Source organism: Pseudorasbora parva, chromosome 4 (genome assembly GCF_024679245.1).
Source record: "Pseudorasbora parva isolate DD20220531a chromosome 4, ASM2467924v1, whole genome shotgun sequence".
In the NCBI taxonomy this organism is placed as follows: Eukaryota; Metazoa; Chordata; class Actinopteri; order Cypriniformes; family Gobionidae; genus Pseudorasbora; species Pseudorasbora parva.
The window spans coordinates 51,902,213-51,926,941 of record NC_090175.1 but is presented as its reverse complement, the minus strand read 5'-3'; the positions used below and the strand labels follow the sequence as shown (position 1 = coordinate 51,926,941).

The following is a 24,729-nucleotide window of genomic DNA, read 5'->3' as shown; positions in this document are numbered from 1 at the left end:
CAAAGAATTTAGGGCAGAATGGGTTGAAAGTGGACAAAAGAAACACCAGATGTAAACAGGAATGTGTCCCTCATCCACTTGATCAACCAACCAAACACATCTTCATACCAGGGGTAAACAGAGCCTTAGAAATGATCCAAGCCTAGAGATCTAGAGAACGGACATTTCTCTGACATATTTTGACTTTTTCATAAGCCCCAGGGTCACTGTGATTTTACATAATCATATTTAGTTGATCCTGGAACATTTCTGTCCAAATATTTAGTCCTTACTAGCCTGACATGGTCATACTCTATTCTAGTCAGAATATGAGTCTTATGCTCCATTGGGCTGTCATTACAGGGCGTGTTTCAACCGAACCAGGAAAGACCTCCATTGGATAGACCTACAACCAATCAGAGCAACAAAGCGACGCATAACGCTAGTTGTCAAATGTCAGAACTCAACTGCAGTCTGTTGCCAAGTCTGCGGATTTCCCCGCGGGTTGTGTTCCAAGTCTACAGGTTGAAGCAACCTTTATTATGTGATATATAGACCCAGGAATGTGAATTTTAGCAGCCAACCTTGCTAAAATAACACACATTTTACCCACTAAACACCATTTTTTTTGGAGAACCCCCCCGAGAAGCTATTGTTTTGGGCTAGTAGTCAACCCATTCTGCATGCACGCTGGAATGAATGATCTTTGCCGGGGTTATAAAAAATAATAATTTAAGGATACATAGTTACTTAACAACACGATCATCATTTCAGAGAGAAATAGTGAAGGTGAATGCAGATACAAACAATTAAGCTCTCCGTTTAGCATTTGAACAAATATAACCCAAGCTCCTTTGACGACATGAATGATTACGTTCCTGTTTATCATCTGTCCATCATCGTCTAAAGCCCGCCCTGATGATTTGATTGGTCTGAACAGTTTCTGTTCAGGCATAATTACTCCTCTGTGGATCAAGTCCAGACCAAACCGCCCGAGCTCAAATGTTGTGGGCGGAGCTGAGTTCGGCTGGCATCCAGGCTAAGTCCTTACTATATCACCACCCCTAAACCTAACCCTACCCATAAGTTATCCCTAAAATCAGAGGGAAATGTTAGGTTTATAATACTGATGTACTGTAAAAGCACCTAAAACTAGCTGTAAGCCTAAACTTGACATAAACTGTAAACTTGTTCCTTAAATCTGATTGGTTAATTGAAATGTTGCTCCAGGATCAACAAAGATGTTGTACATGGTGAAATCACTTCCTCTAAGCCCTAATGCCCTAACCACACAGCAATGCTTTACAAATTACTCAGAACGCCTTAGCAACGTCCTAGCAATCACCCAGAACACCCTGTGATTTGCATGTTATGTTGCGTCACAAATGGTATAGGAACATCCTAACAACCACCCAAAACACCCATGCAACCGCCAAGAGCTCCTTAAAAACCACAAAGCAATGCATTAGCAACCACCAAACACATTCTGGTATTGAGGTTGAGTTTCGCAAGGACAGTGAATCAAATAACTAGCTTGCAATACAATCAGTATGTATAATTTGACTGATAAAGTTGATCTGAGGGTTCTGAAGCCAGTATGTCGGTCTGAATATGAAATGCTGGGAGTGCACTCTGCAAATATAAAGAGCAGCGGTGCGATTGAGCTTGCGTGCATGTGGGTTTGCGGGGGCTAAATGAGGGAAGTCACGGCACACATATTTTAAGGAGGGGCGCGTTAGCATGTGCATCACTGATTGGAGTTGCTATGGGGATGAGATTGAGTCTGTGCTCTTTGTCTTTCCCAGTTAATGAGGGGAGCTTTAATGTACACAAACACCATTTGTGACACAACATAACATGCAAATCATTTTTATGTGTGCAAGTGTGCTGTGTCAAAAACCACTCATGCAAATGTAGATACAAGCATGTAAACACAAACACAACTAAATATTTAATTTCCCCCTTCTACTTGCTAATTGCTTCATTGATTGGGTACTTTGCAGTGTGAATTTACCATAATATCTTATATATCTAAAACAAAATTACTAGAAAAGAAAGAAAAATAGGATAGAAATGTGTCAGTTGCTCCTCCTAGACAGAAATGGGGAGCAAATGAAGACTAAACTGCATTAACTCTCCAGCTTTTCACTTATTTCTCCAGAAAAATTGAGCCCAATAATATTGTTTTTGTCTTAATTATTTCTCTAGGCCTATATCTAATAATCACCCAAGACCAATCCATGTGATCAACATTAGATATATCAAAAATTGCTTTATGTCTTATTTCTCTTAAGGAGTTTAGAAAAAAAATCTGAGAAAAAGGTCAATCTGAGCAATAACATTTTCTTCTGGACTGCTATGATAGTTTTATAGACGCTTCAGGAATTGCTAAAATAAGCATTCTTGATACGATTATTTGTAAACCAATTAGGGGGGTTTTAATTAAAAAAACGATTTTACTCTCACTTTATTCTTCTGTCAATCACATTCACACAATAATAGACGTTATCATAACGTGCTGTGTTTGCTAACTGCATTGCTCTTTTTACAAAAAATGTCACAAATTGGGTTCGACAAACCTTTATTTAGTATTTGCTCGTGCTCATTATGACCCAATAATCCCACAATAACAAGCAATTACATTGACACTGGCTATTAAACGATAAAGACAAGTTAATTTCGATATTACATGAAGCTATTGTTGGATGCCGTCCTTTTAATATTCTTTCTTTGCTTTCACTTTCCCCAGATTCTCTCTCTCACTCCCTCCGACTTTCTCACAGTAAATGGATCTTAATTTAAGCGAAATGTCCTTTGTCTTATAATACAGAAGCTCAGCTTATTTTAAAGTGCCACTGCGAGCGCACGGCCTGCCACAAATAAATCCAATGCCTGTGACCATTAATGGGCTCTATTTATCACTTGTGTGTGTGTTTGGATGTGGGCTGGTATAAAAAGAATGGACGCTGGGCATCATTTAAGATCCATTTGGAGATTGCTTTTGTAGTGTGTGTGTGTGTGTGTGTGTGTGTGTGTGTGTGTGTGTGTGTGTGTGTGTGTGTGTGTGTGTGTGTGTGTGTGCGTGTGTGTGTGTGTATTCATGCAGCCTGTGAGAGTCACTCCTTTAGGGGTCTGATCTCAGATTATTTCTTATCTGCGTCACATTTCAGGTCAGTATACAATAACTTACTCACCGACATGCAATCTGTAAACGTCTTTTAATAAAGATGTTGTACTCTTCGTTAAGGCGCTCACGAGTCTATATTTTGCGTGCTGTGTCTGTTTTCGTATCTGTGTCGGTGGGTAAGTGAAGCCATGAGAGAGTGTGTGTGCACACTTGGGTAAAAGCCAGGCAAATAATTACGGAGACACACTGCCAAACTGGCCATTAGGAGACTCTCTCTCTCTCTCTCTCTCTCTCTCTCTCTCTCTCTCTCTCTCTCTCTCTCTCTCTCTCTCTCTCTCTTGTGTGTGTGTGTGTGTGTGTGTGTGTGTGGGGGGGGGGGGTTAATGCTGGATTGCAGGCCTTAAAAAGATAACACTGCCTGGTAGGATTGTGCTTACTTGTACAAAGACTTTATGTTTTGTCTTATTATACACATATATATTTTTAAATCAAACTTTGATGATCTATAATAATCAGATTTTTCTCTCTCCTTTTCTTTCATAATGTACTGTATTTCTTGGATAAAAAGGATATTGAATCAATGTAGGATCTGGGTTTGGTTTTATCCAATAGGGAAATGAAAAATGTGTTACAAACTACATTGAGTGCAAGCTTGCTAAAGCATGTTCTACATTATACATTGGTGGAAGATTATAAACAAACATTTTTTTCATCAATACTGACTGATATGAACTGCGCATGGATTGATAAATCAAATAAGAAAGCAGATAGCGTTGATTTTGATTTCACATTGATTGTGAGACCTGAAACCTGCACACGTGTTGTGTTTGAGTACAGGCAACTAAGTTAGTCTAAATCAAAACCATGTCTACAGAGCACAGCAAAGAGACTGCTCAAAGAGAAAGGAGAGAGAGAATGTTGAGAAATACCTGTGGCTTGAGGAGGACTGTCAATTTCTGTTGACATGTAATGAACAGGTGAACCGCAATAAGACTAACAGAGAGAGAGAGAGAGAGAGAGAGAGAGAGAGAGAGAGAGAGAGAGAGAGAGAGAGAGAGAGAGAGAGAGAGAGAGAGAGAGAGAGAGAGAGACGTGACTCTCATGTTGAAATGTCAGACAGCATGGGCTCTGAGACAAGGTCTTAACACAGGCCAACTGCATCAAAATTCCCCTAACGCTGCACTATACGCTCATGCAGTGGCTGAAAGAAAAATATGATTTAAAATAAAATAAACTTTCATTAAAATTAAATTAAACAAATATATACAAACAAATAACCATCATTATAAAAAATAAAATAAATGTAATATAATTTAATACAAATAAAATCAAAACTATTATATTATTATATTATCAAAACATTTAATTCAATATTAAAATAAACTTATATTAGCAAACAAAATGTATTTCTTTATTATGGCAATAATTACTTCAATAATAATAATAATAATAATAATAATAATAATAATAATAATAATAATAATAATAATAATAATAATAATAATAATAATATATATATAATAATACATATTATTATTATTATTATAAAAAAAAATATAACATTACTTAGTCTGTGTCACTGTAGAAATTATATATCTAGAGTTAGGAGAATTCCTGATGTGCGGCGGGTTTGGATGAGGGTCAAAGCATCTTTCCTCAGAACAATCTGCAATAAGGCCGGTTTACATCAGCTTGACCCTGTTCATTAACGCTGCACCGAGACTGCAGAGCTAACATTGTGTTTTATTGAGTCATCAGACACACATGAGAACTGCTCTTGTGTGTTACAGACAGACAGACGGACAGCATCAATATTTTTTGGAGACACCAGTTCAATATCTCAAGCGCAATAGGGATATAGTAGATCATAACAGTTTGAATAAAACCTCACAAGACGACTCGGCTGGGTCTCATTCCACAAGCCCACAGTACAAATGTACTTTTCTTGGGTCTGCAAGTGGGATGCGGAAAATATTAGCATAAAACGCATGCACAGATATACACCTCACTAGAAAAATACAACATCCAGAACTATTTATACAGCTGTGAATTATTATCAGTAAGCTGTAATTGAGACACTGTTATAGTTTTTAAGGTAAGACTTTAAAATAATGTTTCATTAACATGAACTAAGAATTAACAATACTTTGACAGCATTTATTAATCTGTTAAATGGTGCATTATTGAAATCAAAAGTTGTATTTGTTAACATTAATGCACTGCGAACTAACATGAACAGCTGTATTTTTATTAACTGACATAAACAAAGATGAATAAATACTGTAAAAAATATATTGCTCATTGTTATTTCCTGTTAGTCAATAACTAATGTTAACAAATAAGACCTTATTGTAAAGGGTTACTGGTTTTATAAATATTTTGAAGTATTTTTTATTTGTATATTTACATTTTCATTTTAGTTAAAGTTTGACTAATTTTGCATTACGTTTTTATCATTTATATTAGTTTTATTTTATTTTTTAATATGCTAAAGCGTTATTTTATTAAATGAAGAATGTGTTTCATTGGCAACTAACTAAAATAAAATGAGTTATTAAATACAAAAATAAAAACATTTTTTCAAAGAAATATTAAAGCCCTGATTCGAATGCAGCCATCGGGCCAAATGTGTCGCGTAGGGATTTTCTTTCCCCATTTCTGTCCAAATATTCAGTGATTTATGACCCAAGGTCCCCGTGGTGAAGATTTGAGATGTGGTTCAGTGACCAGAGTGCCACCTTTGACCGCCTCCACACAAGTGCACACTACAGAGACATTTAGTGTAAGAGAGAGTGTGCAACCAGTCCTGCCCACACAGACACCCCTTCTCCAATGAGAACGTGTGTGTGTGTGTGTGTGTGTGTGTGTGTGTGTGTGTGTGTGTGTGTGTGTGTGTGTGTGTGTGTGTGTGTGAGTGAAAGTGTGTGAGTGAAAGTGTGTGTGTGAGAGAGAGAGAGAGAGAGAGAGAGAGAGAGAGAGAGAGAGAGAGAGAGAGAGAGAGAGAGAGAGAGAGAGAGAGAGAGAGAGAGAGAGAGAGAGAGAGAGAGTCTGGACGGTTGCTGTTAGCAGACATATATCATCCTTCACCGTATTCCCAGCGATCACAGGCCGATGCCAATGAGCCCTGACCTGAAAAATACACGGATCCCAGCACACTTCATTTGGCGTGACCCCGGTAGAGCGTGCAGGTTAACCACAGAGCAGCGGTGGCGGTCAGAGCGAGACGTGTGCCTGTCGGGGATGCGTGTGTGTGTGTGTGTGTGTGTGTGTGTGTGTGTGTGTGTGTGTGTGTGTGGGTGGGTCAAAATCAAGTGCGAATGCCTTAGCTCAGTGTGTGTGGGTGTGTTTTAAATCGGACCTCTGAGTCCAGGCCTCTGTTTGCTCATGTCAGCGGTGTTATCATAGATGACTTATCAGCTGTTGCTCTGAACGAACAACAGCTCTCCTGTTACCTCCGCACTTCCTTCAGCTTTGTTAGTTGTATTTGAGAGAAACAGACTGGTGTAATATTCAGAATCAATATTTACAACACATTCATGGTACATTGAAAAGGAGTATTTAAATCACAGAAGTTTAACCATTAGTTCTTAACTTTTAGGATGTGTTTTTAATAAGGTTTGCAAGTTTAGTTCATCTGATATGAAACTACATGCACGCTTCTGTTAGCAAACAAATGAATATTATATAGTGATGCGCTTACAATGAAAGTCCAAGGGCCATGATCTTATACCGTTAAAATACACACTGTTTCAAAAGTATTACCAACTAGGCCAAATGAAGCCTGTAAATGTTTTGAAAAATAAAAATAAAAATTAATTAATACGTTTTTTTTTTTTAACTGAAGGGCAAATCAAAATGATTGTCTCCAATTATCAGCTGGATGTTGTTGATTATTTTCGGACAATACATTTTAATTTATCTTCAAAACATGATTGGACATTTACACTGATTTCTTTCCATAATGTCACAAATTTTTCAATAAAACAAGGTATTCAATGAGGGGGACATGTAAGACATGACTTAAAGGGTTAGTTCACCCAAACATGAAATTGATGTCATTAATGATTCACCCTAATGTCGTTCCACACCCGTAAGACCTCCGTTCATCTTCAGAACACAGTTTAAGATATTTTATATTTAGTCCGAGAGCGTATGCAAGTGAATGCACACTATACTGTCCATGTCCAGAAAGGGAATAAAAACATCATCACAGTAGTCCATATGTGACATCAGTTAGTTCATTAGAATCTCTTGAAGCATCGAAAATACATTTTGGTCCAAAAATAACAAAAACTACGACTTTATTCAGCATTGTCTTCTCTTCCGTGTTCCTCAAATAAAGATTCAAATGGTTATGAATCAACGTACTGATTCATGATTCGGATCATGTGTCAAACTGCTGAAATCACGTGACATTAGGCTTGTTTGAGATCCATTGGCGCTTGATTCATAACCGTTTGAAACTTTATTTGAGGATTGAAAACAAACAGGGAAGAGAAGACAATGCTGAATAAAGTCGTAGTTTTTGTTCTTTTTGGACCAAAATATATTTTCGATGCTTCAAGAGATTCTAATGAACTAACTGAAGTCACCTATGGAGTACTTTGATGATGTTTTTATTCCCTTTATGGACATGGACAGTATAGTGTGCATTCACTTGCATACACTCTCGGACTAAATATAAAATATCTTAAACTGTGTTCTGAAGATGAACGGAGGTCTTACGGGTGTGGAACGACATTAGGGTGAATCATTAATGATATAAATGTCATTTTTGGGTGAACTAAAAACTAACCCTTTAATTTGTGTTCATTAGGCATTGAGAAACATTTATTGCCTTTTCACTAAAGTAGTGGTTTTATCTCATAATTGTTGGTTTTTGGTCTACAAACCCACTGTGAGTATCTTCAGGACTTAATTTTATCCATCAGAACTGATTGCATTGTTAAAAGTGGCCTTAACGTGAATGGGATGAGACACTAATAGTATCTAATAGTCTGTCAATGAAAAGTCATTTCAGAGGCGGAGATAGTTGTTTACAGATTTTGAGGCCCTTTTCCCTTTGGAATAACACGCACAAATGAATTATTCACAATAACAAAATACTTATTTGAATAATTACAGCTTTTATATGTATGCAAGTCAGTTAATAGGGAAAAATCTGCCATTTCACACCTGGAATGGATGAGGACTATGGAGAGTGATAAATAAGATCCACATGGGTGGGAATACAGTGAGCCATGCCAGGCCTCGGTGAAGCCGGACGGTCGGAGGGGCCGGTTAGAGCCCAGCGAGGTGGTAACCCAAACCAGAGGAATGAGAGAGGGATGGAAAGTTTGTGCAGGAAGAGAGGAGTGAGTGAGAAGGGCAAGCAGTTGGTGGTCACGGGGTTCGCGGGTGATCGGGGTCGGGTGAGAGTGTGTGTGAAGGAGAAGAGGGTGGGGGGGGGAACGGTGCGAGTGGATGGATGAAAATCGCTGTGGCTTGTTGTGTCTATATGACAGATTTATGCAAGGCAAAGTAAATTAACAGATCCTTATAAATGAGCATGTGCCAAAGAAAAACTGATAACGAATCTATTTGCAAAGTGTAAACAGAATAATCATCAGCATTTTTCATGCCAATGCTTAAGGCAAACACCTCACAGTACTAATCTTGCAAAAATGTAAACAGGCCTATTTGATGATCATTAAAAGCATGTTTTTTAAAAGTATAGCCACCAGACATGAACATTATAGTTTGGAGTGTGAGATTAGTGTGAAAAAAAAGACTATCCTTGTGAAGTGACATCCAATCTTTCAACTTCATTTTCATGATGACACGTGCAAGGATCTCAGAAATGACGTGACCTCCACTCACATGAATAATGCTATTATTTTATCATTTCATTATATAAATCATTCCCATGCTTTAGATAACTTGCAGCTTTTGTTTATACTGAATAACCAATGGAAATATTATTATCAGAATAGTATTTTATAAAATGGAGATTATTGGAAGATTATTTAAGATTATTAGCCTAGAAATCTAGACGCACACTAGCAGCAGCAAATCTAATCTGCCCGCGAGTGTCGTCTAGCAACTCTCAATACCCTTCTGAGCAGTAATCGGCAAACTCTTGCTGGGCCAATCACATCGTGTATATAGTTGGTGGGCGGGGCCATAATGACGACAGCCGAGTTCAGTTTGCGTGCTTCTAGTAAACACAGAAACTATATATATATATATATATATATATATATATATATATATATATATATATATATATATATATATATATATACACACACAGTATATATATTGATTTAACTTATATGATCATATTTTCTGGTTATGTCTAGTTATTCTGTCTGAACAGATTTTTGGGAACAGAGGGAGCTTTTAAATGTTTTGTGCCATGTACAATGGCTTTACCAGTAGTGATATTTTTTACCATCAACCAGTCAGAGACTACAGATGAAAATGAGCTTGTATGGCTAAATCTGGCACATCTAAATGATGGACTTAAAGAGATAAAAAAAAAAAAAAAATCTCAGAACACAATGGAAGATCATCTAAGGGAATCTGAGAGATTTCTTTTCCTCTATTGACAGCTAGGCAACTACCACTTTGACACATCAAAAAGTTCATGAAAAGATTGTAAAACTAACCCATATGAATTGAGCGGTTTAGTAAAAAAACCTCAACCAAACCTGCTTAACGCACAAGAGAAAACCTCTTGAGGAAGCTCAAACGTGATGCGTAACACGAGAATTAACCTCATTGGTTCTTGAGGAAGCTCAAATGTGATGGGGTAACACAAGAATGAATCTCATTGGTTCTTGAGGAAGCTCAAATGTGATGCATAACATGAGAATGAATCTAATTGGTTCTTGAGGAAGCTCAAATGTGATGCGTAACACGAGAATGAATCTCATTGGTTCTTGAGGAAGCTCAAATGTGATGCGTAACATCAGAATGAATCTCATTGGTTCTTGAGGAAGCTCAAATGTGATGCGTAACATCAGAATGAATCTCATTGGTTCTTGAGGAAGCTCAAACGTGATGCGTAACACGAGTATGAATCTCATTGGTTCTTGAGGAAGCTCAAATGTGATGCGTAACATCAGAATGAACCTCATTGGTTCTTGAGGAAGCTCAAATGTGATGCATAACATCAGAATGAATCTCATTGGTTCTTGAGGAAGCGAATGAACCAAATTCAATCTGTCCATATAAAGTGATCATGCCTCACCAGAAAAACTGAACTAAACTGCTCAATTCATATGGATTAGTTTAACAATCTCTTCATAACATTTTTGAAGAGTCAGAGTGGTAAATGCTTTGCTATGTGGAGGGACAGAAAGCTCTCAGATTCCATCAAAAAGATCTTCATTTGTGTTCCAAAGATGAACAAAAGTATAATGAGTTTCCATTTATGGGTTTATCTCTTTAAGTGCTCATGTTATTTAATGTGTATTTTCCCTTTTAAAATAATAAGCATAAAAAAGTTGTCCATTTTTATTTCCCCTGGACACTATGTAAAACATCTGAGACAAAGTCTCCAGAGAAAGCACGACCTCAGAGCAGTAAAATGATTCTCCGGCTACATCCCGTATCTGTTAGCAAGGGTTGATGTTTTGTTAAATGCAAAGTGTTTCCCAAGCTGTTTTTAAAGTCTCTTTTAGGATTTGTCTGGGAAATGAGCCCTGAAATCACACAATTCCACTCCTGACCGGCCAATTGTCTGCCAGCTGGAGAAGAAAACAAGCGCGAAACGTGAAATCGAATTTGTGAAGTCGGTCAAGATCTAGATCCGTCTGAAGGGAAATTGGAGAAGCAAGTGTGACCTCAGAGTTTATTTACGCTTTGCCAGTCTCAATTAGACAGTAATTGCACATCTTAACGAGATAGAGAAATTTCTCAGCTGTTAATGAATCCCCCCATCATCGGCGGCGTCGCATTAAACGAAGATGTGTGGCTTTCGTGCCAATATGACGCGCTCCAATCCCGGCGGTGCCTTGACTCTGTACCAGGTCGAGCTGAAATCTCCATCTGGAATCTCTCATTGGATTGGCTTGCCGTTTTCTACAGTAACAGTATATGTGGCGACGGAGAATTCTGGAATGCATAACCATGGAGAGAGAGCGAGTGTGTGTGTGTGTGTGTGTGGGGGGGGGGGGGGGCATGTTTTTGTGACATATGAGGACACAAATGTGTATAATGACATCGGTATGACATAGGTATTACAAGGAGAGGGTGACTTATGAGGACATTGGCCATGTCCCCACTTTTCAAAATGCTTATAAATCATACAGGATGAGTTTTTTTAAGAAAGTAAAAATGCAGAATGTTTCCTGTGATGGGCAGGTTTAGGGGCAGGGGCGGTGTAGGGGGATAGAAAATACGGTTTGTACAGTATAAAAACCATTACGCCTATGGAATGTCCCCATATGTCACAAAAAAACAAACGTGTGTGTGTGAGAGAGAGAGAGCGAGAGAGAGAGAGAGAGAGAGCGAGAGAGAGAGAGCGAGAGCGAGAGCGAGAGAGCGAGAGAGCGCGAGAGAGAGAGAGAGAGAGAGAGAGAGAGAGAGAGAGAGAGAGAGAGAGACAGGGAGAGAGAGAGAGAGAGAGAGAGAGAGAGAGAGAGAGAGAGAGAGAGAGATCCATCAGTGTGATTTATGAGGGCTGCAGAGGTCTTGTCCAAGAACTATGATTTAATTGAAGACACACACACAAGCCCGGATCGCTTCGTTTTCAGAAATGCCCATTCCCGATTATTGACTAAATGAGTCAGAAGAAAAATCTGCATGTTCAATGTCCATATTAATCAATATTTTCTTTATTTTTATAAACTGGTTGTTGTTCTTGGTGGTTAGCCATCCAGACTGTTTCTGCAGAAATATATCAACTTAAAATAGCATAACTCAGACTGCTAACAAAATTATATTAGTCTGTGAAGTAATCATCAATCTTTTACCCAGGACATTTTCTAATTTAAAATTGTGCCATTTTTATTAAAGTTCAACCCCAGCGATGTCCAACAAAGAGGTTGATATATTAGTGTCACTATTTGGGTTTTGATTTGTTGAGATTATGAAAATGTATAGGTTATTTCCCTGTAGCAATTTAAATAGCCTTGAATGGTACTTTAACCAGTACTGGTTAATATATATATATATATATATATATATATATATATATATATATATATATATATATATATATATATATATATATATATATATATATTTGTATGGAAATTTCACTTTTAAAATATACTATTGTAGTACCATTGTACAGTGATGGTATCAGATGACAATACCATGGTATGCTCATGGTACTCCACAGTATTTCTAGTAACATCATGGCACTTCCATTGTCCAAAATCCTTGTTAGTAGCTTTGGGTCACGTAAGTTATGGCAATACCATGGTACGGAAGGATTAGCCTACCATATTCAGACCATGATACTGAAAGATGTTCAAATAAACTCTTTATTAAAATCACGGCACTACATAAAGATTTGACAAGACATTTCAGTGTTCAAACATCGTCCTTAGCAACACAGGAAGCAACTCTGGCAAATATACACCTATTAAAGGGGTCCTATTATGATTTTAATTATGCTTTTTGACTGATGTCTTGTCAGTAATTTTTTAATAAAGTGTTGGTTTGAACATTTTATTCCCTGGATGTTTTAGAAAGACATGGATTTACACAGACAGATACTGAAAGATACTTCGGAGAATGGCACAAATTGAAAATAAAACATGGTATCACTACCACAGTAAAAACATGGTAGTATCATAGTACTTATTTGTGTCAACCAGACAGGATCAGTGTCGCACAGATCCAGCCCACATCTGGTCCGCGTAGGATCCACATGTAACGGATGTGGCCCGGATCTGGGCCAACACTATCAAAACATACATTTTGCTTTTTTATTGGGTTTATTATAATTTACAGATGTCAAAATACACGTTACTTTAAAGTAGACCATAGTACGAATACGGTAAAAGTAAAAAAATAAAAAAATAAAAAAATAAATTAAAAAAACCCAGACAAAACAAAACTCCCTGTAGAGATGTCACTTCACCATTTATGTTTTTGGAAATTTCCCATATACTGTGGGTGTACCATGGTATTACCGTTGTGCTCCAAAGTATTTTCAATAATATTATGATACTACGTAGTACATGTCAGTAGGATGGTAGTTTTGGGTACTTATTAAGTCATGGCAATACCATGGTACTGACTGATTAACATATTCATATACCATGATACCAAAACATACTTCAGCGAATATCATGGTGTTACCACTGTAATTTTGTGTGCAAGGAAAATTCGCATTCCCAATCTCGGTGCCAACGCAGTGAGTCTTAGATACACATCTCTTGGCTGCCGGCCGCGGCTCTTAGCACTAAGCTAATAGGAGCGTTCCTTTTATCCTGATGCAGGAACCTGATACTGCGGCTGAATGTGGGGCACGAGCAGCCTGCGCTGTTCTGTCAACCAAAACACCTGGCATCACCCTTGAACTGCCCATGCCAGCCGGTCAGCGGAGGAAGGTCATTAGCTGTGTGTGTGTGTGTGTGTGTGTGTGTGTGTATGGAGTACTATAGATCTAAATTAAGCTTCACGTCATTCTAAAGAAGGACGATTTGACTTGACCTTTGCTTCTGATACCGCAAAATGTAAATACACATACATCACCGGTGAGCTATTGAATTCTAAGGGAAGAACATTTTCTTTATCAATGATCAATAGTATGAAGATCACGGTTAAAACGACTTTACATAACGTCACCTCAGTCATGTGAGCTGTTGTTAGCCGTTTAGTCATTGCATTAGGCTTCGATTGTAAGTAATGTAGGGTTTCTGACATCTTGTTAATAGCAAATGCACTCATCTGATATACATGTCCTTCTAAAAAAATAGCATATGTGATAAAAGTTTTCCATAATGTAATGATAAAAATTAAACTTTCATATATTTTAGATTCATTGCACACCAACTGAAATATTTCAGGTCTTTTATTGTTTTAATACTGATGATTTTGGCATACAGCTCATGAAAACTCAAAATTCCTATCTCAAAAAATTAGCATATTTCATCCGACCAATAAAAATAAAGTGTTTTTAATACAAAAAAGGCAACCTTCAAATAATTATGTTCAGTTATGCACTCAATACTTGGTCGGGAATCCTTTTGCAGAAATGACTGCTTCAATGCGGCGTGGCATGGAGGCGATCAGCCTGTGGCACTGCTGAGGTGTTATGGAGACCCAGGATGCTCCGATAGCGGCCTTAAGCTCATCCAGAGTGTTGGGTCTTGTGTCTCTAAACTTTCTCTTCACAATATCCCACAGACTCTCTATGGGGTTCAGGTCAGGAGAGTTGGCAGGCCAGTTGATCACAGTAATACCATGGCCAGTAAACCATTTACCAGTGGTTTTGCAACTGTGAGCAGGTGCCAGGTCGTGCTGAAAAACCAAATCTTCATCTCCATAAAGCTTTTCAGCAGATGGAAGCTTGAAGTGCTCCAAAATGTCCTGATAGCTAGCTGCATTGACCCTGCCCTTGATAAAACACAGTGGACCAACACCAGCAGCTGACATGGCACCCCAGACCATCACTGACTGTGGGTACTTGACACTGGACTTCAGGCATTTTGGCATTTCCTTCTCCCCAGTCTTCCTCCAGACTCTGGCACCTTGATTTTCGAATGACATGCAAAATTTGCTTTCATCCGAAAAAAGTACTTTGGACCACTGAGCAACAGTCCAGTGCTGCTTCTCTGTAGCCCAAAGTGGCTTGACCTGGGGAATGCGGCACCTGAAGCCCATTTCCTGCACACGCCTGTGCACGGTGGCTCTGGATGTTTCTACTCCAGACACAGTCCACTGCTTCCGCAGGTCCCCCAAGGTCTGGAATCGGTCCTTCTCCACAATCTTCCTCAGGGTCCGGTCACCTCTTCTCGTTGTGCAGCGTTTTTTGCCACACTTTTTCCTCCCACAGACTTCCCACTGAGGTGCCTTGATACAGCACTCTGGGAACAGCCTATTCGTTCAGAAATTTCTTTCTGTGTCTTACCCTCTCGCTTGAGGGTGTCAATGATGGCCTTCTGGACAGCAGTCAGGTCGGCAGTCTTACCCATGATTGCGGTTTTGAGTAATGAACCAGGCTGGAAGTTTTTAAAAGCCTCAGGAATCTTTTGCAGGTGTTTAGAGTTAATTAGTTGATTCAGATGATTAGGTTAATAGCTCGTTTAGAGAACCTTTTCATGATATGCTAATTTTTTGAGATTTTGGGTTTTCAGCTGTATGCCAAAATCATCAGTATTAAAAGAATAAAAGACCTGAAATATTTCAGTTGGTGTGTAATGAATCTAAAATATATGAAAGTTTAATTTTTATCATTACATTATGGAAAATAATGAACTTTTATAACATATGCTAATTTTTTGAGAAGGACCTGTATAATATTGAACTTGATCTGTCTACATGCATGTCCTGGTTCAAAAGCCTCTTCGATTTGGTGGTGATTTAATTCATGGTAAAGTCTCTCTCTTTCTTTCTTTGTGTGTGTATGTGTGTGTGTGTGTGTGAAATTTAATAACTTACTGGATGAATCTGCAGGCTAAATCCAATGAATGATGGGAGTCTGAACAAAAACAGATGGAAGAACATTTAGATGTGTGTGTGTTAGCAAAACACAGACACTCCTGCTTGCTTCTAGATTACATATGAGCTGAAGATTGCACAAACTACTATTTGGGTTACCACCAGGTTTCCGAGTCAAAAGCAGGACGGATGTCTTGGAGTGTTTTCGCTGTAAAACAGGTGTGCTCTTAGCAATTACATGACGTGACTGAAGGCACTTACATGCAATATTTAAGGCAGGTGAAGGGCAGGTCGGTGCTTTCTCCTGTTCGGAGGCTCCGCTGATAACGCCTCGCTGGAGTCTCTTATAATGGCAGCATAATGAAATGAGCAAAATCCACTCAACTGGCAAGATCAGCACGGATATGAGACTCGCCAATGAAGGGAGAGGACATAATTGAAATAAACGGGTGATGACTATGAAGGACAAGAACAGAGAGGGATGAAATGTGCATTTAATTTTCATAGTGAGGTCATCGAGAGCTTGGAGGCCATTGAGGGTGGCCTATTGGGAATGTACATGAGTCTTAGTAGTATATTACATTTGTTGTAGTGAGAGGTCCACTACTTCAAAAATAATAGTCAGCAGAATAAAGAGGCCATAAGCTATACTAAATACACTTACACACTACCGGTCAAAAGTTTGGACACATTAAGGTCTTTTAATGTTTTTGTAAGTAGTCTCTTATACTCACCAAGGCTGCATTTATTTGATCAAAAATACAGTAAAACCAGTAATATCATGAAATATTATTACAATTTAAATTAACTGGTTTATGTTATGATATATTTTAAAATGCAATGTATTCCTGTGATGGCAAAGCTGAATTTTCAGCATCTTTACTTCAGTCTTCAGTGTCACAGGATCCTTCAGAAATCATTCTAAGATCATTAGTTATTATTATCAATGTTGAAAACAGTTTTAGCTGCTTATTCATTTATTTATTTTTGGAAATCATGATACTGCGATATACACTGCATATCATTTTTTTTTTTTTAAAAAACAAGACCTTACCCAACTTCCTAGTTTGTCTATGAAAGCCTGTAGACTGTTTTTTTTTTTTTTTTTGTGAAGGGATCAGGGCGTTTGAAATTAATGCTTACAATGTTCAGGATAATGCTGAAAGACCTTTTCTGAAGAACAAAAAGTATATATGGACCTTGAATCGCGTTCATTCTCTTTTATGTTACAAGTGTGCAAGCGCGAGCAGTAAGTTGCTGATTGCAGTTCACTTTATGGCCACCGGTTTCGCTAATAACATGCAATGTGAAAATTATTTAGAAAAAAAAGTTAACTGGTTGCGTTAAAATTTTCATTTTAAAAATGATTTTTTAATTTTAAATTCATTTAAAATTTTCATTTTTTCATTGAAATTAAAATTTTGAGTTAATACAATGAACATTTTTTGAGATTCGACAACCTTTATTAAAATATTATTTAAAAAATATGTAAGCATATTGGGTAATTGTGTGTTTTATTTCTGATGAAAACATGCCAAATAGTGCTATTACCATGATTTATCACATTTTTTATATGGTTCAGATACAATAATATTTTGAGTTTCTATTTATTAAACAAATTTCCTTCATTGTATCAACTCAAAATTTTAATTTCAATAAACTCAAAATTTTAAGGCAACCAGGTTACTTACTTTTTTAAAGTTAAACCAACAAAAACCAACAAAAACCAACTACATTTTTTTACAGTGTGGGTTTTCTGAATTCTACATATAGCCCTCAAAACTATTTAATGGGTTTTTGCTACTGTATTTTTAAGTATGTAATAAACTTGCAACTTATAAACATCTGAGTAAATCTGCAGAATGTAAGACGTCACACAACATGTCAGATCTCAGTGAGACGAGCACATGACAGAAAATAAACTTTCACTTTTAACCAGATAAAATGCATTAAAGAGGGGGTGAAACACTCAGTTTCAGTCAGTGTCATGTCAATCTTGAGTACCTATAGTGTAGCATTGCATCCTGCATATCTCCGAAAAGTCTTTATTTTTTTTATAATTGTTCCGAGTCTTTCCGAAAAAAGCCGAGCGGGTGGGGGCGTGTCGTGTGAGCGGAGCTAAATAATGACGTGTGCGCGCTGCTGCTATTGTGTTGAGTGCGTCGTAAAGCTGTGTCATCCCTAACAGCGGGAAAAAAACTTTATTCAAAAGAAAAATATGGCTTTTAATCAGATACAGCCATACATCTATGATCCGGAATCAGACCCAGAGGCTGCAGTTGAACAGGAGCAGCAGCAAAAATGACTAGAGCAGGACGTCTCTATGTGGTACAAGTTATACACTAACTATATAATATGCTTAGCGACTTGTGTTATTTACATATTTATACTTGAATTATATCGTCGTATTTTTGTCTTTGAAGGTGTACATGTGGGAAGTGCAGTTGTGCACGTGTGTTTGTGTGTTTACGTGTGGTTTGTGTAGACAGTAAGCGGACTGGTTTTGCACGGCAGGTTAAGTTAGTGTTTACATAGAAAGACACGGAATAGTAGCGCATTTGAATGAAGAAGCGTGCTTATTTAGTTCAACATATTTCCCCACTCTTTGTGTATTGTTGTTTGGAGTGCTTTTACAATACACAAACATAAAGTTACACATATAGTGGCCAGCTAAACAAATGTACACGCACTACACATCGCATGCTCCATTGATCAATTTCTATATATAGTAATATATATAGTAACTATACGTGATCATGTTTGGGCTACTTGATGAGCATAGGCAAAAACACAGACATTTGAAGCAGTCTAACTCACCGCCTGCGGTTCTAACGTTGGGACCTTTATCGTTGGGACTGCTCCATCATTCAGCATTAGGCGATCGGAAAATCCGGCGTCGACCTGGGCCTTGTTTATGAAACAGTCGGCACCGAAATGCAGCGAACAGATATAAACATTCGCGCAACTCCGTTGCTGATCCGGAAAAGCAAATTCCATCCACTGTTGCCTTACCGCGGGGTTTTGGGGGAATCTGTGCAGGACTGTCTTGGTCTGGCAACCAAAAACGCACTTTTTTGGTGACATTGTTATGTGCACATCACCTGTTCAGCGCATCCTACAAGCCAGCGCTTTGATGGGCGTAGGCTGTTACTTTCGCTCTCTCCCTCTCTCTCTCTCTCTTCCGGTAGAATTGTCCGTAAGGCCCATACAAGGAAATTCCGCCCCCATTAACGTCAAAGGGGACGCATGATCTCAAAAAACTTGCCGAAACTTATGACTAACCGGAAGTAGTATTTTTGACAAAGAAATACTCCCATCAAACGTCCACCTTAACTTTTGAAACTTTGTCCATGTTTAGTATGGGATTCCAAGTCTTTAACAGTGTAAAAAGATCAGTATGCATGAAACAGCATTTCACCCCCCCCTTTAATGAATCAAAGTTGATGATTAACGATATTTTCTGTTGACTATACTGTAACTTCTGTAGATTATCATATTGTAAACAAATGCTAGTTTCCTTATACATTTAAAAACAATTAGCACACATCTACATAGTATATATAAGAAGAAAAAAATGCTGTTGGAGCAAGAGAGAGCTGAACATAACCAGGCCTGTTTAAAACCATACATGGTGGTCCCTCTCCCTAAATAATGAAGATTAAACTGATATCATCATACAATAGATACAGCTCCTTTCTCTCTTTTCAAATTTGATCAACCTTTTGTTGCTCTCACAATGCATTTATTCTCTCTCTCTCCTCATCCACGGGTTAATTAAACAGAAAATCTCTCCAGATATATGCAAACACTATAATGCCAAATTTCCTAATCAGCAAGATTTCCAACTAGGTCCATTAGACCCTAATAACTCCAGCGCAGCCCTCCGTGGCTTAATTGGTCGAGGATGAATTAGAACTAATCAGCTGGAGTAATTATCAGTAATGTTAGATAAGTATGTTCAATCAGTCATCATTATGAATTTTAAGCTTTAAGACACAATGAACAGGAAACAGCTTCACTGAGGGATGGGATAACTGAGGTCATCATCAAAACACCATTTAATTTACAAAAGCACATACAATGTTTGATTTCAAATAAACAAATAAGGTACCAACATGTCGTAACCATTCTTAACTGATGTCATAACCATTTTATTTACCGCAAAATTTAAGCCTATAATATTTAGATTGATTTTTGGTAATGGCGTCTGTCGTGGCAACCACTCCATTTAATTTGCCCAGCTTTAAAAAATAAAAATCACACAAAGAATAAGGTATCAAGACAACATCCATGTTACACGATTTCACAAATTCATGCAGACCAGCATCTAGATTTTTATATAAAAAAAGAGAAAACAAAAACTAATTTAACTTCACAAATGAAGGCTAAATAACAAAAAATGCACAATATTTTCTCCTTTAAATTTTATAATAAACTGACAAACAAATCATTTAACAGCTGTTAATATAAAAAAAAACAAGTATAAAAAAATTAAATTAAAAAATTAAAATAAAATCCAAGTAAAAAAATAAAAAATAAACACAAAGACTGATTTTCATTAAACATAGAATGAAAAATGTGATATTAAAATAGTATCGAAACTAACTTTCAGTGACGAGACAGATGCAAGATTGAATATCTATACATGTATTAAGTTGATAGAGTAGCATGTGTAAAGGATAAAAAATATATATATATAAAAACACTCTATTCTGCATGTTCTCAGTATCTTCAGTTTCAACCTGGCCATTTTACGGCAAACTACCACTCAGGCATTAAATGTGCAAAAACAGAATATAAACTGGTGCAAAAATTCATCATGTTAATTTTCGTAGTTGGCTCTTGCTGAATCATGTTTTGACTGGTAATGTGTCTTCTAACTATAAGATACAGATCATTTATAAACCAAGGACATCAGGAAGTCTGATTCAACAAGGAAAGTCCAACGTTATCTCACGACCATTTCGTAAGTATCTGTATGAGGTGGCTAATTCGTACACATTCATGATTTGTCTAAACCTCAGTGTCGGGTAGGTTTAGGGGCGGGGTTTGAGGTTAGGTAATTCATACAAAAATCATACGATTTAGCATAAATCGCACAAATTCTTACAAGTGAGCTCATACAAATTCGAACAAATTAGCCACCTTGTAAAATTCAGACGAATTGCCATGAGATGGGGTTATTCTGCACCTGGGGCAGCGCTTCACACTATGATAAAGAACAAGGACAAACATCAGGAATGTTCAAATCTCAAACCTAAGACAAAGGGAGAGATGTGACAAAAGTCAAAACAGTTGTTCGAGATTTTGAGATCGGATCAGACATTTGTGTAACCTCGCCTGTTTCTTTGGTTTTGGGTGTCAATAGTAAATCAGAGGGAGGTGATTGAAAGAGAATATTACCCTTAAAACATTGCACGAAAAAACACTTTAGGATTGATTCATAGAATGAAAACCACAAAAAGTGCTGTAAAGGTTACTCCTAAGGCAATAAAATGCAATACAAATCAAAAAAAAAAAAATTCTCAACCCATAAAACGAGTACATTGATTTCTTCACATTTAAAAACTTCTCACCAGAGCTAGCATAAGGCACCGGATATATAACCAAACAACACTCTGGAAAAATCATAAAAAACAAATCTGACATTGTAGGATAAGAGACTACCATTGAACAAAACAAAGGTACAGTAGGGGCAGAAACCGTCATACTAACCACAGCAGACCATCATATACACATTTGTGTGGTGTCATGAATTAAATACATGCAAAACATACATATATACAAACCATAACTGCTTCTGAAAGCTGTACAATTCAAACTTAACTGACTGTAAAATGGAGTTGATGTCCAGAACTGAGCAATACACACATCCCATCATGCTAATTAAGAGGAAAAATGGCTGACCTCCAAAAAACAAATCACAAAGTTTCCTTAACCAGTTCACTTTGGAGTAATCGATGGCTATGTCAAGCCAACTTTATTTGCTTTTTTCTTTTCATAAGTCTAAGAAAACTAATTAGATTGTTCCTTCAGTGTTTCCTTAATTACCTACTTTACACAACCACTTGCCTTATCAGCACAAATCCACTTCCTCCTCCTTTAGACAGCTCCGATTGGGTTTTTCTGCCGGGGATCTTGGTATTGTTCATCTCCGTATGGCCCGTAGCGATCAGGACTGGCCGTCCGATAGTTCCCCTGGTTTAGTGTCTCATATCGGGGCGGTCCTCTGGCACCTGGGTTCAACGAGGGTGGGACGTCCTGCCTCATGGGACCCCTCTGTTGCGCTGGAGATGAAGGGTAGTCCCCGCCCGTGGCCTCTGTAGGTCTGGGTACGGGCAACCGGGGAGAGCGTGAAGTATAGTTGTCTCGATGGGTCTCGTAGATGGGATTCGGGTACTGGATGGGGTCTCTCTGGTTGGACCAGTTCTGGTTTGGGTATTCCTCCACGGGCATCCTCCTGGAAAACCGATATCATAGTTAATGAAGGAACTAGTACGGTTAGGGTTGTAAGAGGAATGGTTCAGTCAAAATTGTTTTTTACTATGGAATACAAAACAGTAAAGTTTGTTTAAAAGACAACTGACATCTGAAGTCATATGACTTGATGATAACTTAAAGAGGTAGTTCACCCAAAAAAATGTTGTCATCATTTACTGTATTCCAAACCTGTATGAATTTCTTTCTTCAGTACTATTGAAGTCAATGGCTATCAACATTCTTTAAGATATCTTTTGTGTTCAACAGAAGAAAGAAACTCACAGGTTTGGAACAACAAGAGGGCGAGTAAATGATGAGCTATGAGAACTATCCCTTTAATTATCTGACCAGTTGAGTCATACAACATTGAAATTATTAAAATACATTATTGCCCCATTTTTAGCACCATATTTGCTGTGGGAAATTGGAAGATTTAAGAATAATGACTTAAATTTTAATTAGTTCATCACAAAGCTGTTTGACTTCAGAACACTTGAAATACAGTCATAAGGTAATATGTAGTCAAATATATTGACATATGACTACGTATGGCATTTAATTATGTTTTTTGCCTTTTCTGGTGCTAAACGGATGTGGTAAGTTTTTTAAATTCTCAGTATTTGCTCCAAGACATAAATAAAAAAGTATATAGGTAATGGCAATTTTCGTGGTCTAACTGGCAAGCCAACATAGCCATGCCTCTTAGCCAAACGAAATTTCCCATCCATGGCGGTTTATCAAAGAAGTCTGACAGGTTAAGCCTTGCTAGGAGAAACCAGCACACCATCATCTCATGCTAGTGAATGCAACAGGATCTAACTGTTGGATTTCGGCCAGTTCTTCAACAGCAGAAAAAAAAAAATATTCTGTCTTGTTTTGTTTTTTTTACAGGTTGGGTTCACAACAAATGCTCTTCAGCAGGGAATGCTGACAGCTTTGTTCTGGTACAAAATCAAGGAAGGCAAACAGCATTAGGAAGAAAGAAAAACCCCCACAACTGGAATACTTAATGTGTAAACTTCCTGCAAATTAAACATTTACATTGACTCAAAGATAGCTGATTTGCAGAAAAGAAAAGAAAAGGTTGCACTACTTACAATTTTCAAAGGAAAGGCAACATGTCACTTGTGAATAATAAATGAAAAACAAAAGCGTTTGTTGTATGCAGTCTGGGAAATTAAGCCAAACAGGATAAAGCAGGACCAAAGAAATATATAAATAAAAAGCATGAAGCAGGGGTCTTTACAAAACTACATGAGTAAACAGAGGGCATCTGTAGATTGAAGGGTAATGGATGCAAAATAAAAATATATATATTTTCAGGTTTGCGGCCTACATTACTTTCCAAGTGTTGCATCCATCTATGATCCAACAAGCTCCATATGGCCTCTAAAAAACGAACACAGGAGAGCCGGCAACCTTTATGTCAAAGCCTGCACTGCAGAACACGTGTGTGAAGGTTTCAAGCACACAGCGGTTGATGTTTAATATAGTTCACTCTAAAGCATGACTGTAGTCCATTCACTATTTCACCTGTCAAAGTTAGTTACAAACACAGAAGCGTGTGGGTGTGTGTAGACTGTGACTGTACTGTGAGGTGTGTGTGTGTGTGGTTTTAATCTGTCAGCAGTGTGTGTGTAGTGTGTCTGTCAGCTCTGACCACCCAAGAACAACTGAAACAGAAATACTGCAGTCTTAACCCTAAACGCAGTGTGTGTGTGTGTGTTTGTTTAAATGCTAGAGACAGATAAGGGCCAAACATAGCCAGACTCAAGGCTCCAGATTAATATTACTTATGCAGTTTCATTTTGTTCTTTCCGAGTGACTATGTTGACAGCACTCATAACACAAATGCTTCTATGAAGAGTAATTTTATGTTATAATGTATTATAACGTTTCTAGTAGCTGGACAACAACTAATTAAAACACATCATTTGCCATTAATTTGACCTAATTTGCCAATTTCTACCAACTGCCTCATTAATGGCATTTGAACATTTACTAAATATAAATACCCACTTACACTAGAATTCAAACGATATACAGTGATAGGTGGCCACCTGTGCAATATGTTCATCTGTGAAATTTCCTCACTACTAAATATAATGCTAAATATTCCACAACTGTTAGTGGAATTATAAAAAAAGCGGAAGCAATTGGGAACAACAGCAACTCAGTCATGGTAGGCCAGTGGTATGCCACGTAAAATCACAGAGCGTGGTCAGTGCATGCTGAGGTGCACAGTGAGTAAATATCTACCGACCTTCTTGAGCTTCAAAGATTAGCTCAAGAACAGTGCATACACTGCTTCATTGAAAAGGGTTCCCATTGCTGAGCAGCTGCATCTAAGCCTTACATCAACAAGTGTAATGCAAAGCGCCGGATGCAGTGGTGTAAAGCACGCCGTCCCTGGACTATGGAGCAGTGGAGACGTGTTCTCTGGAGTGACGAATCTCTGTCTGGATTTGGCGGTTGCCAGGAGAACGGTAGTTGCCTGACTGCATTGCACCAAGTGTAAAGTTTGGTGGAATGGGGATTAT

At 37.8% G+C, this 24,729-nt stretch overlaps 1 protein-coding gene across 2 annotated transcripts in view; it reads right to left on the bottom strand.

Annotated features, from left to right (window-relative positions):
• Positions 1-19,749: 19,749 nt before the first annotated feature.
• pard3ba (par-3 family cell polarity regulator beta a) overlaps positions 19,750-24,729 on the bottom strand; it is a 204,839-nt gene continuing 199,859 nt past the window's right edge. For both annotated transcript variants that reach the window (XM_067442199.1, XM_067442200.1), the window contains one exon: positions 19,750-22,169. In XM_067442199.1, coding sequence (XP_067298300.1) covers positions 21,812-22,169 — 358 coding nt within the window. In that variant the 3' untranslated portion in view covers positions 19,750-21,811. The remainder of the gene's footprint in view (positions 22,170-24,729) is intronic.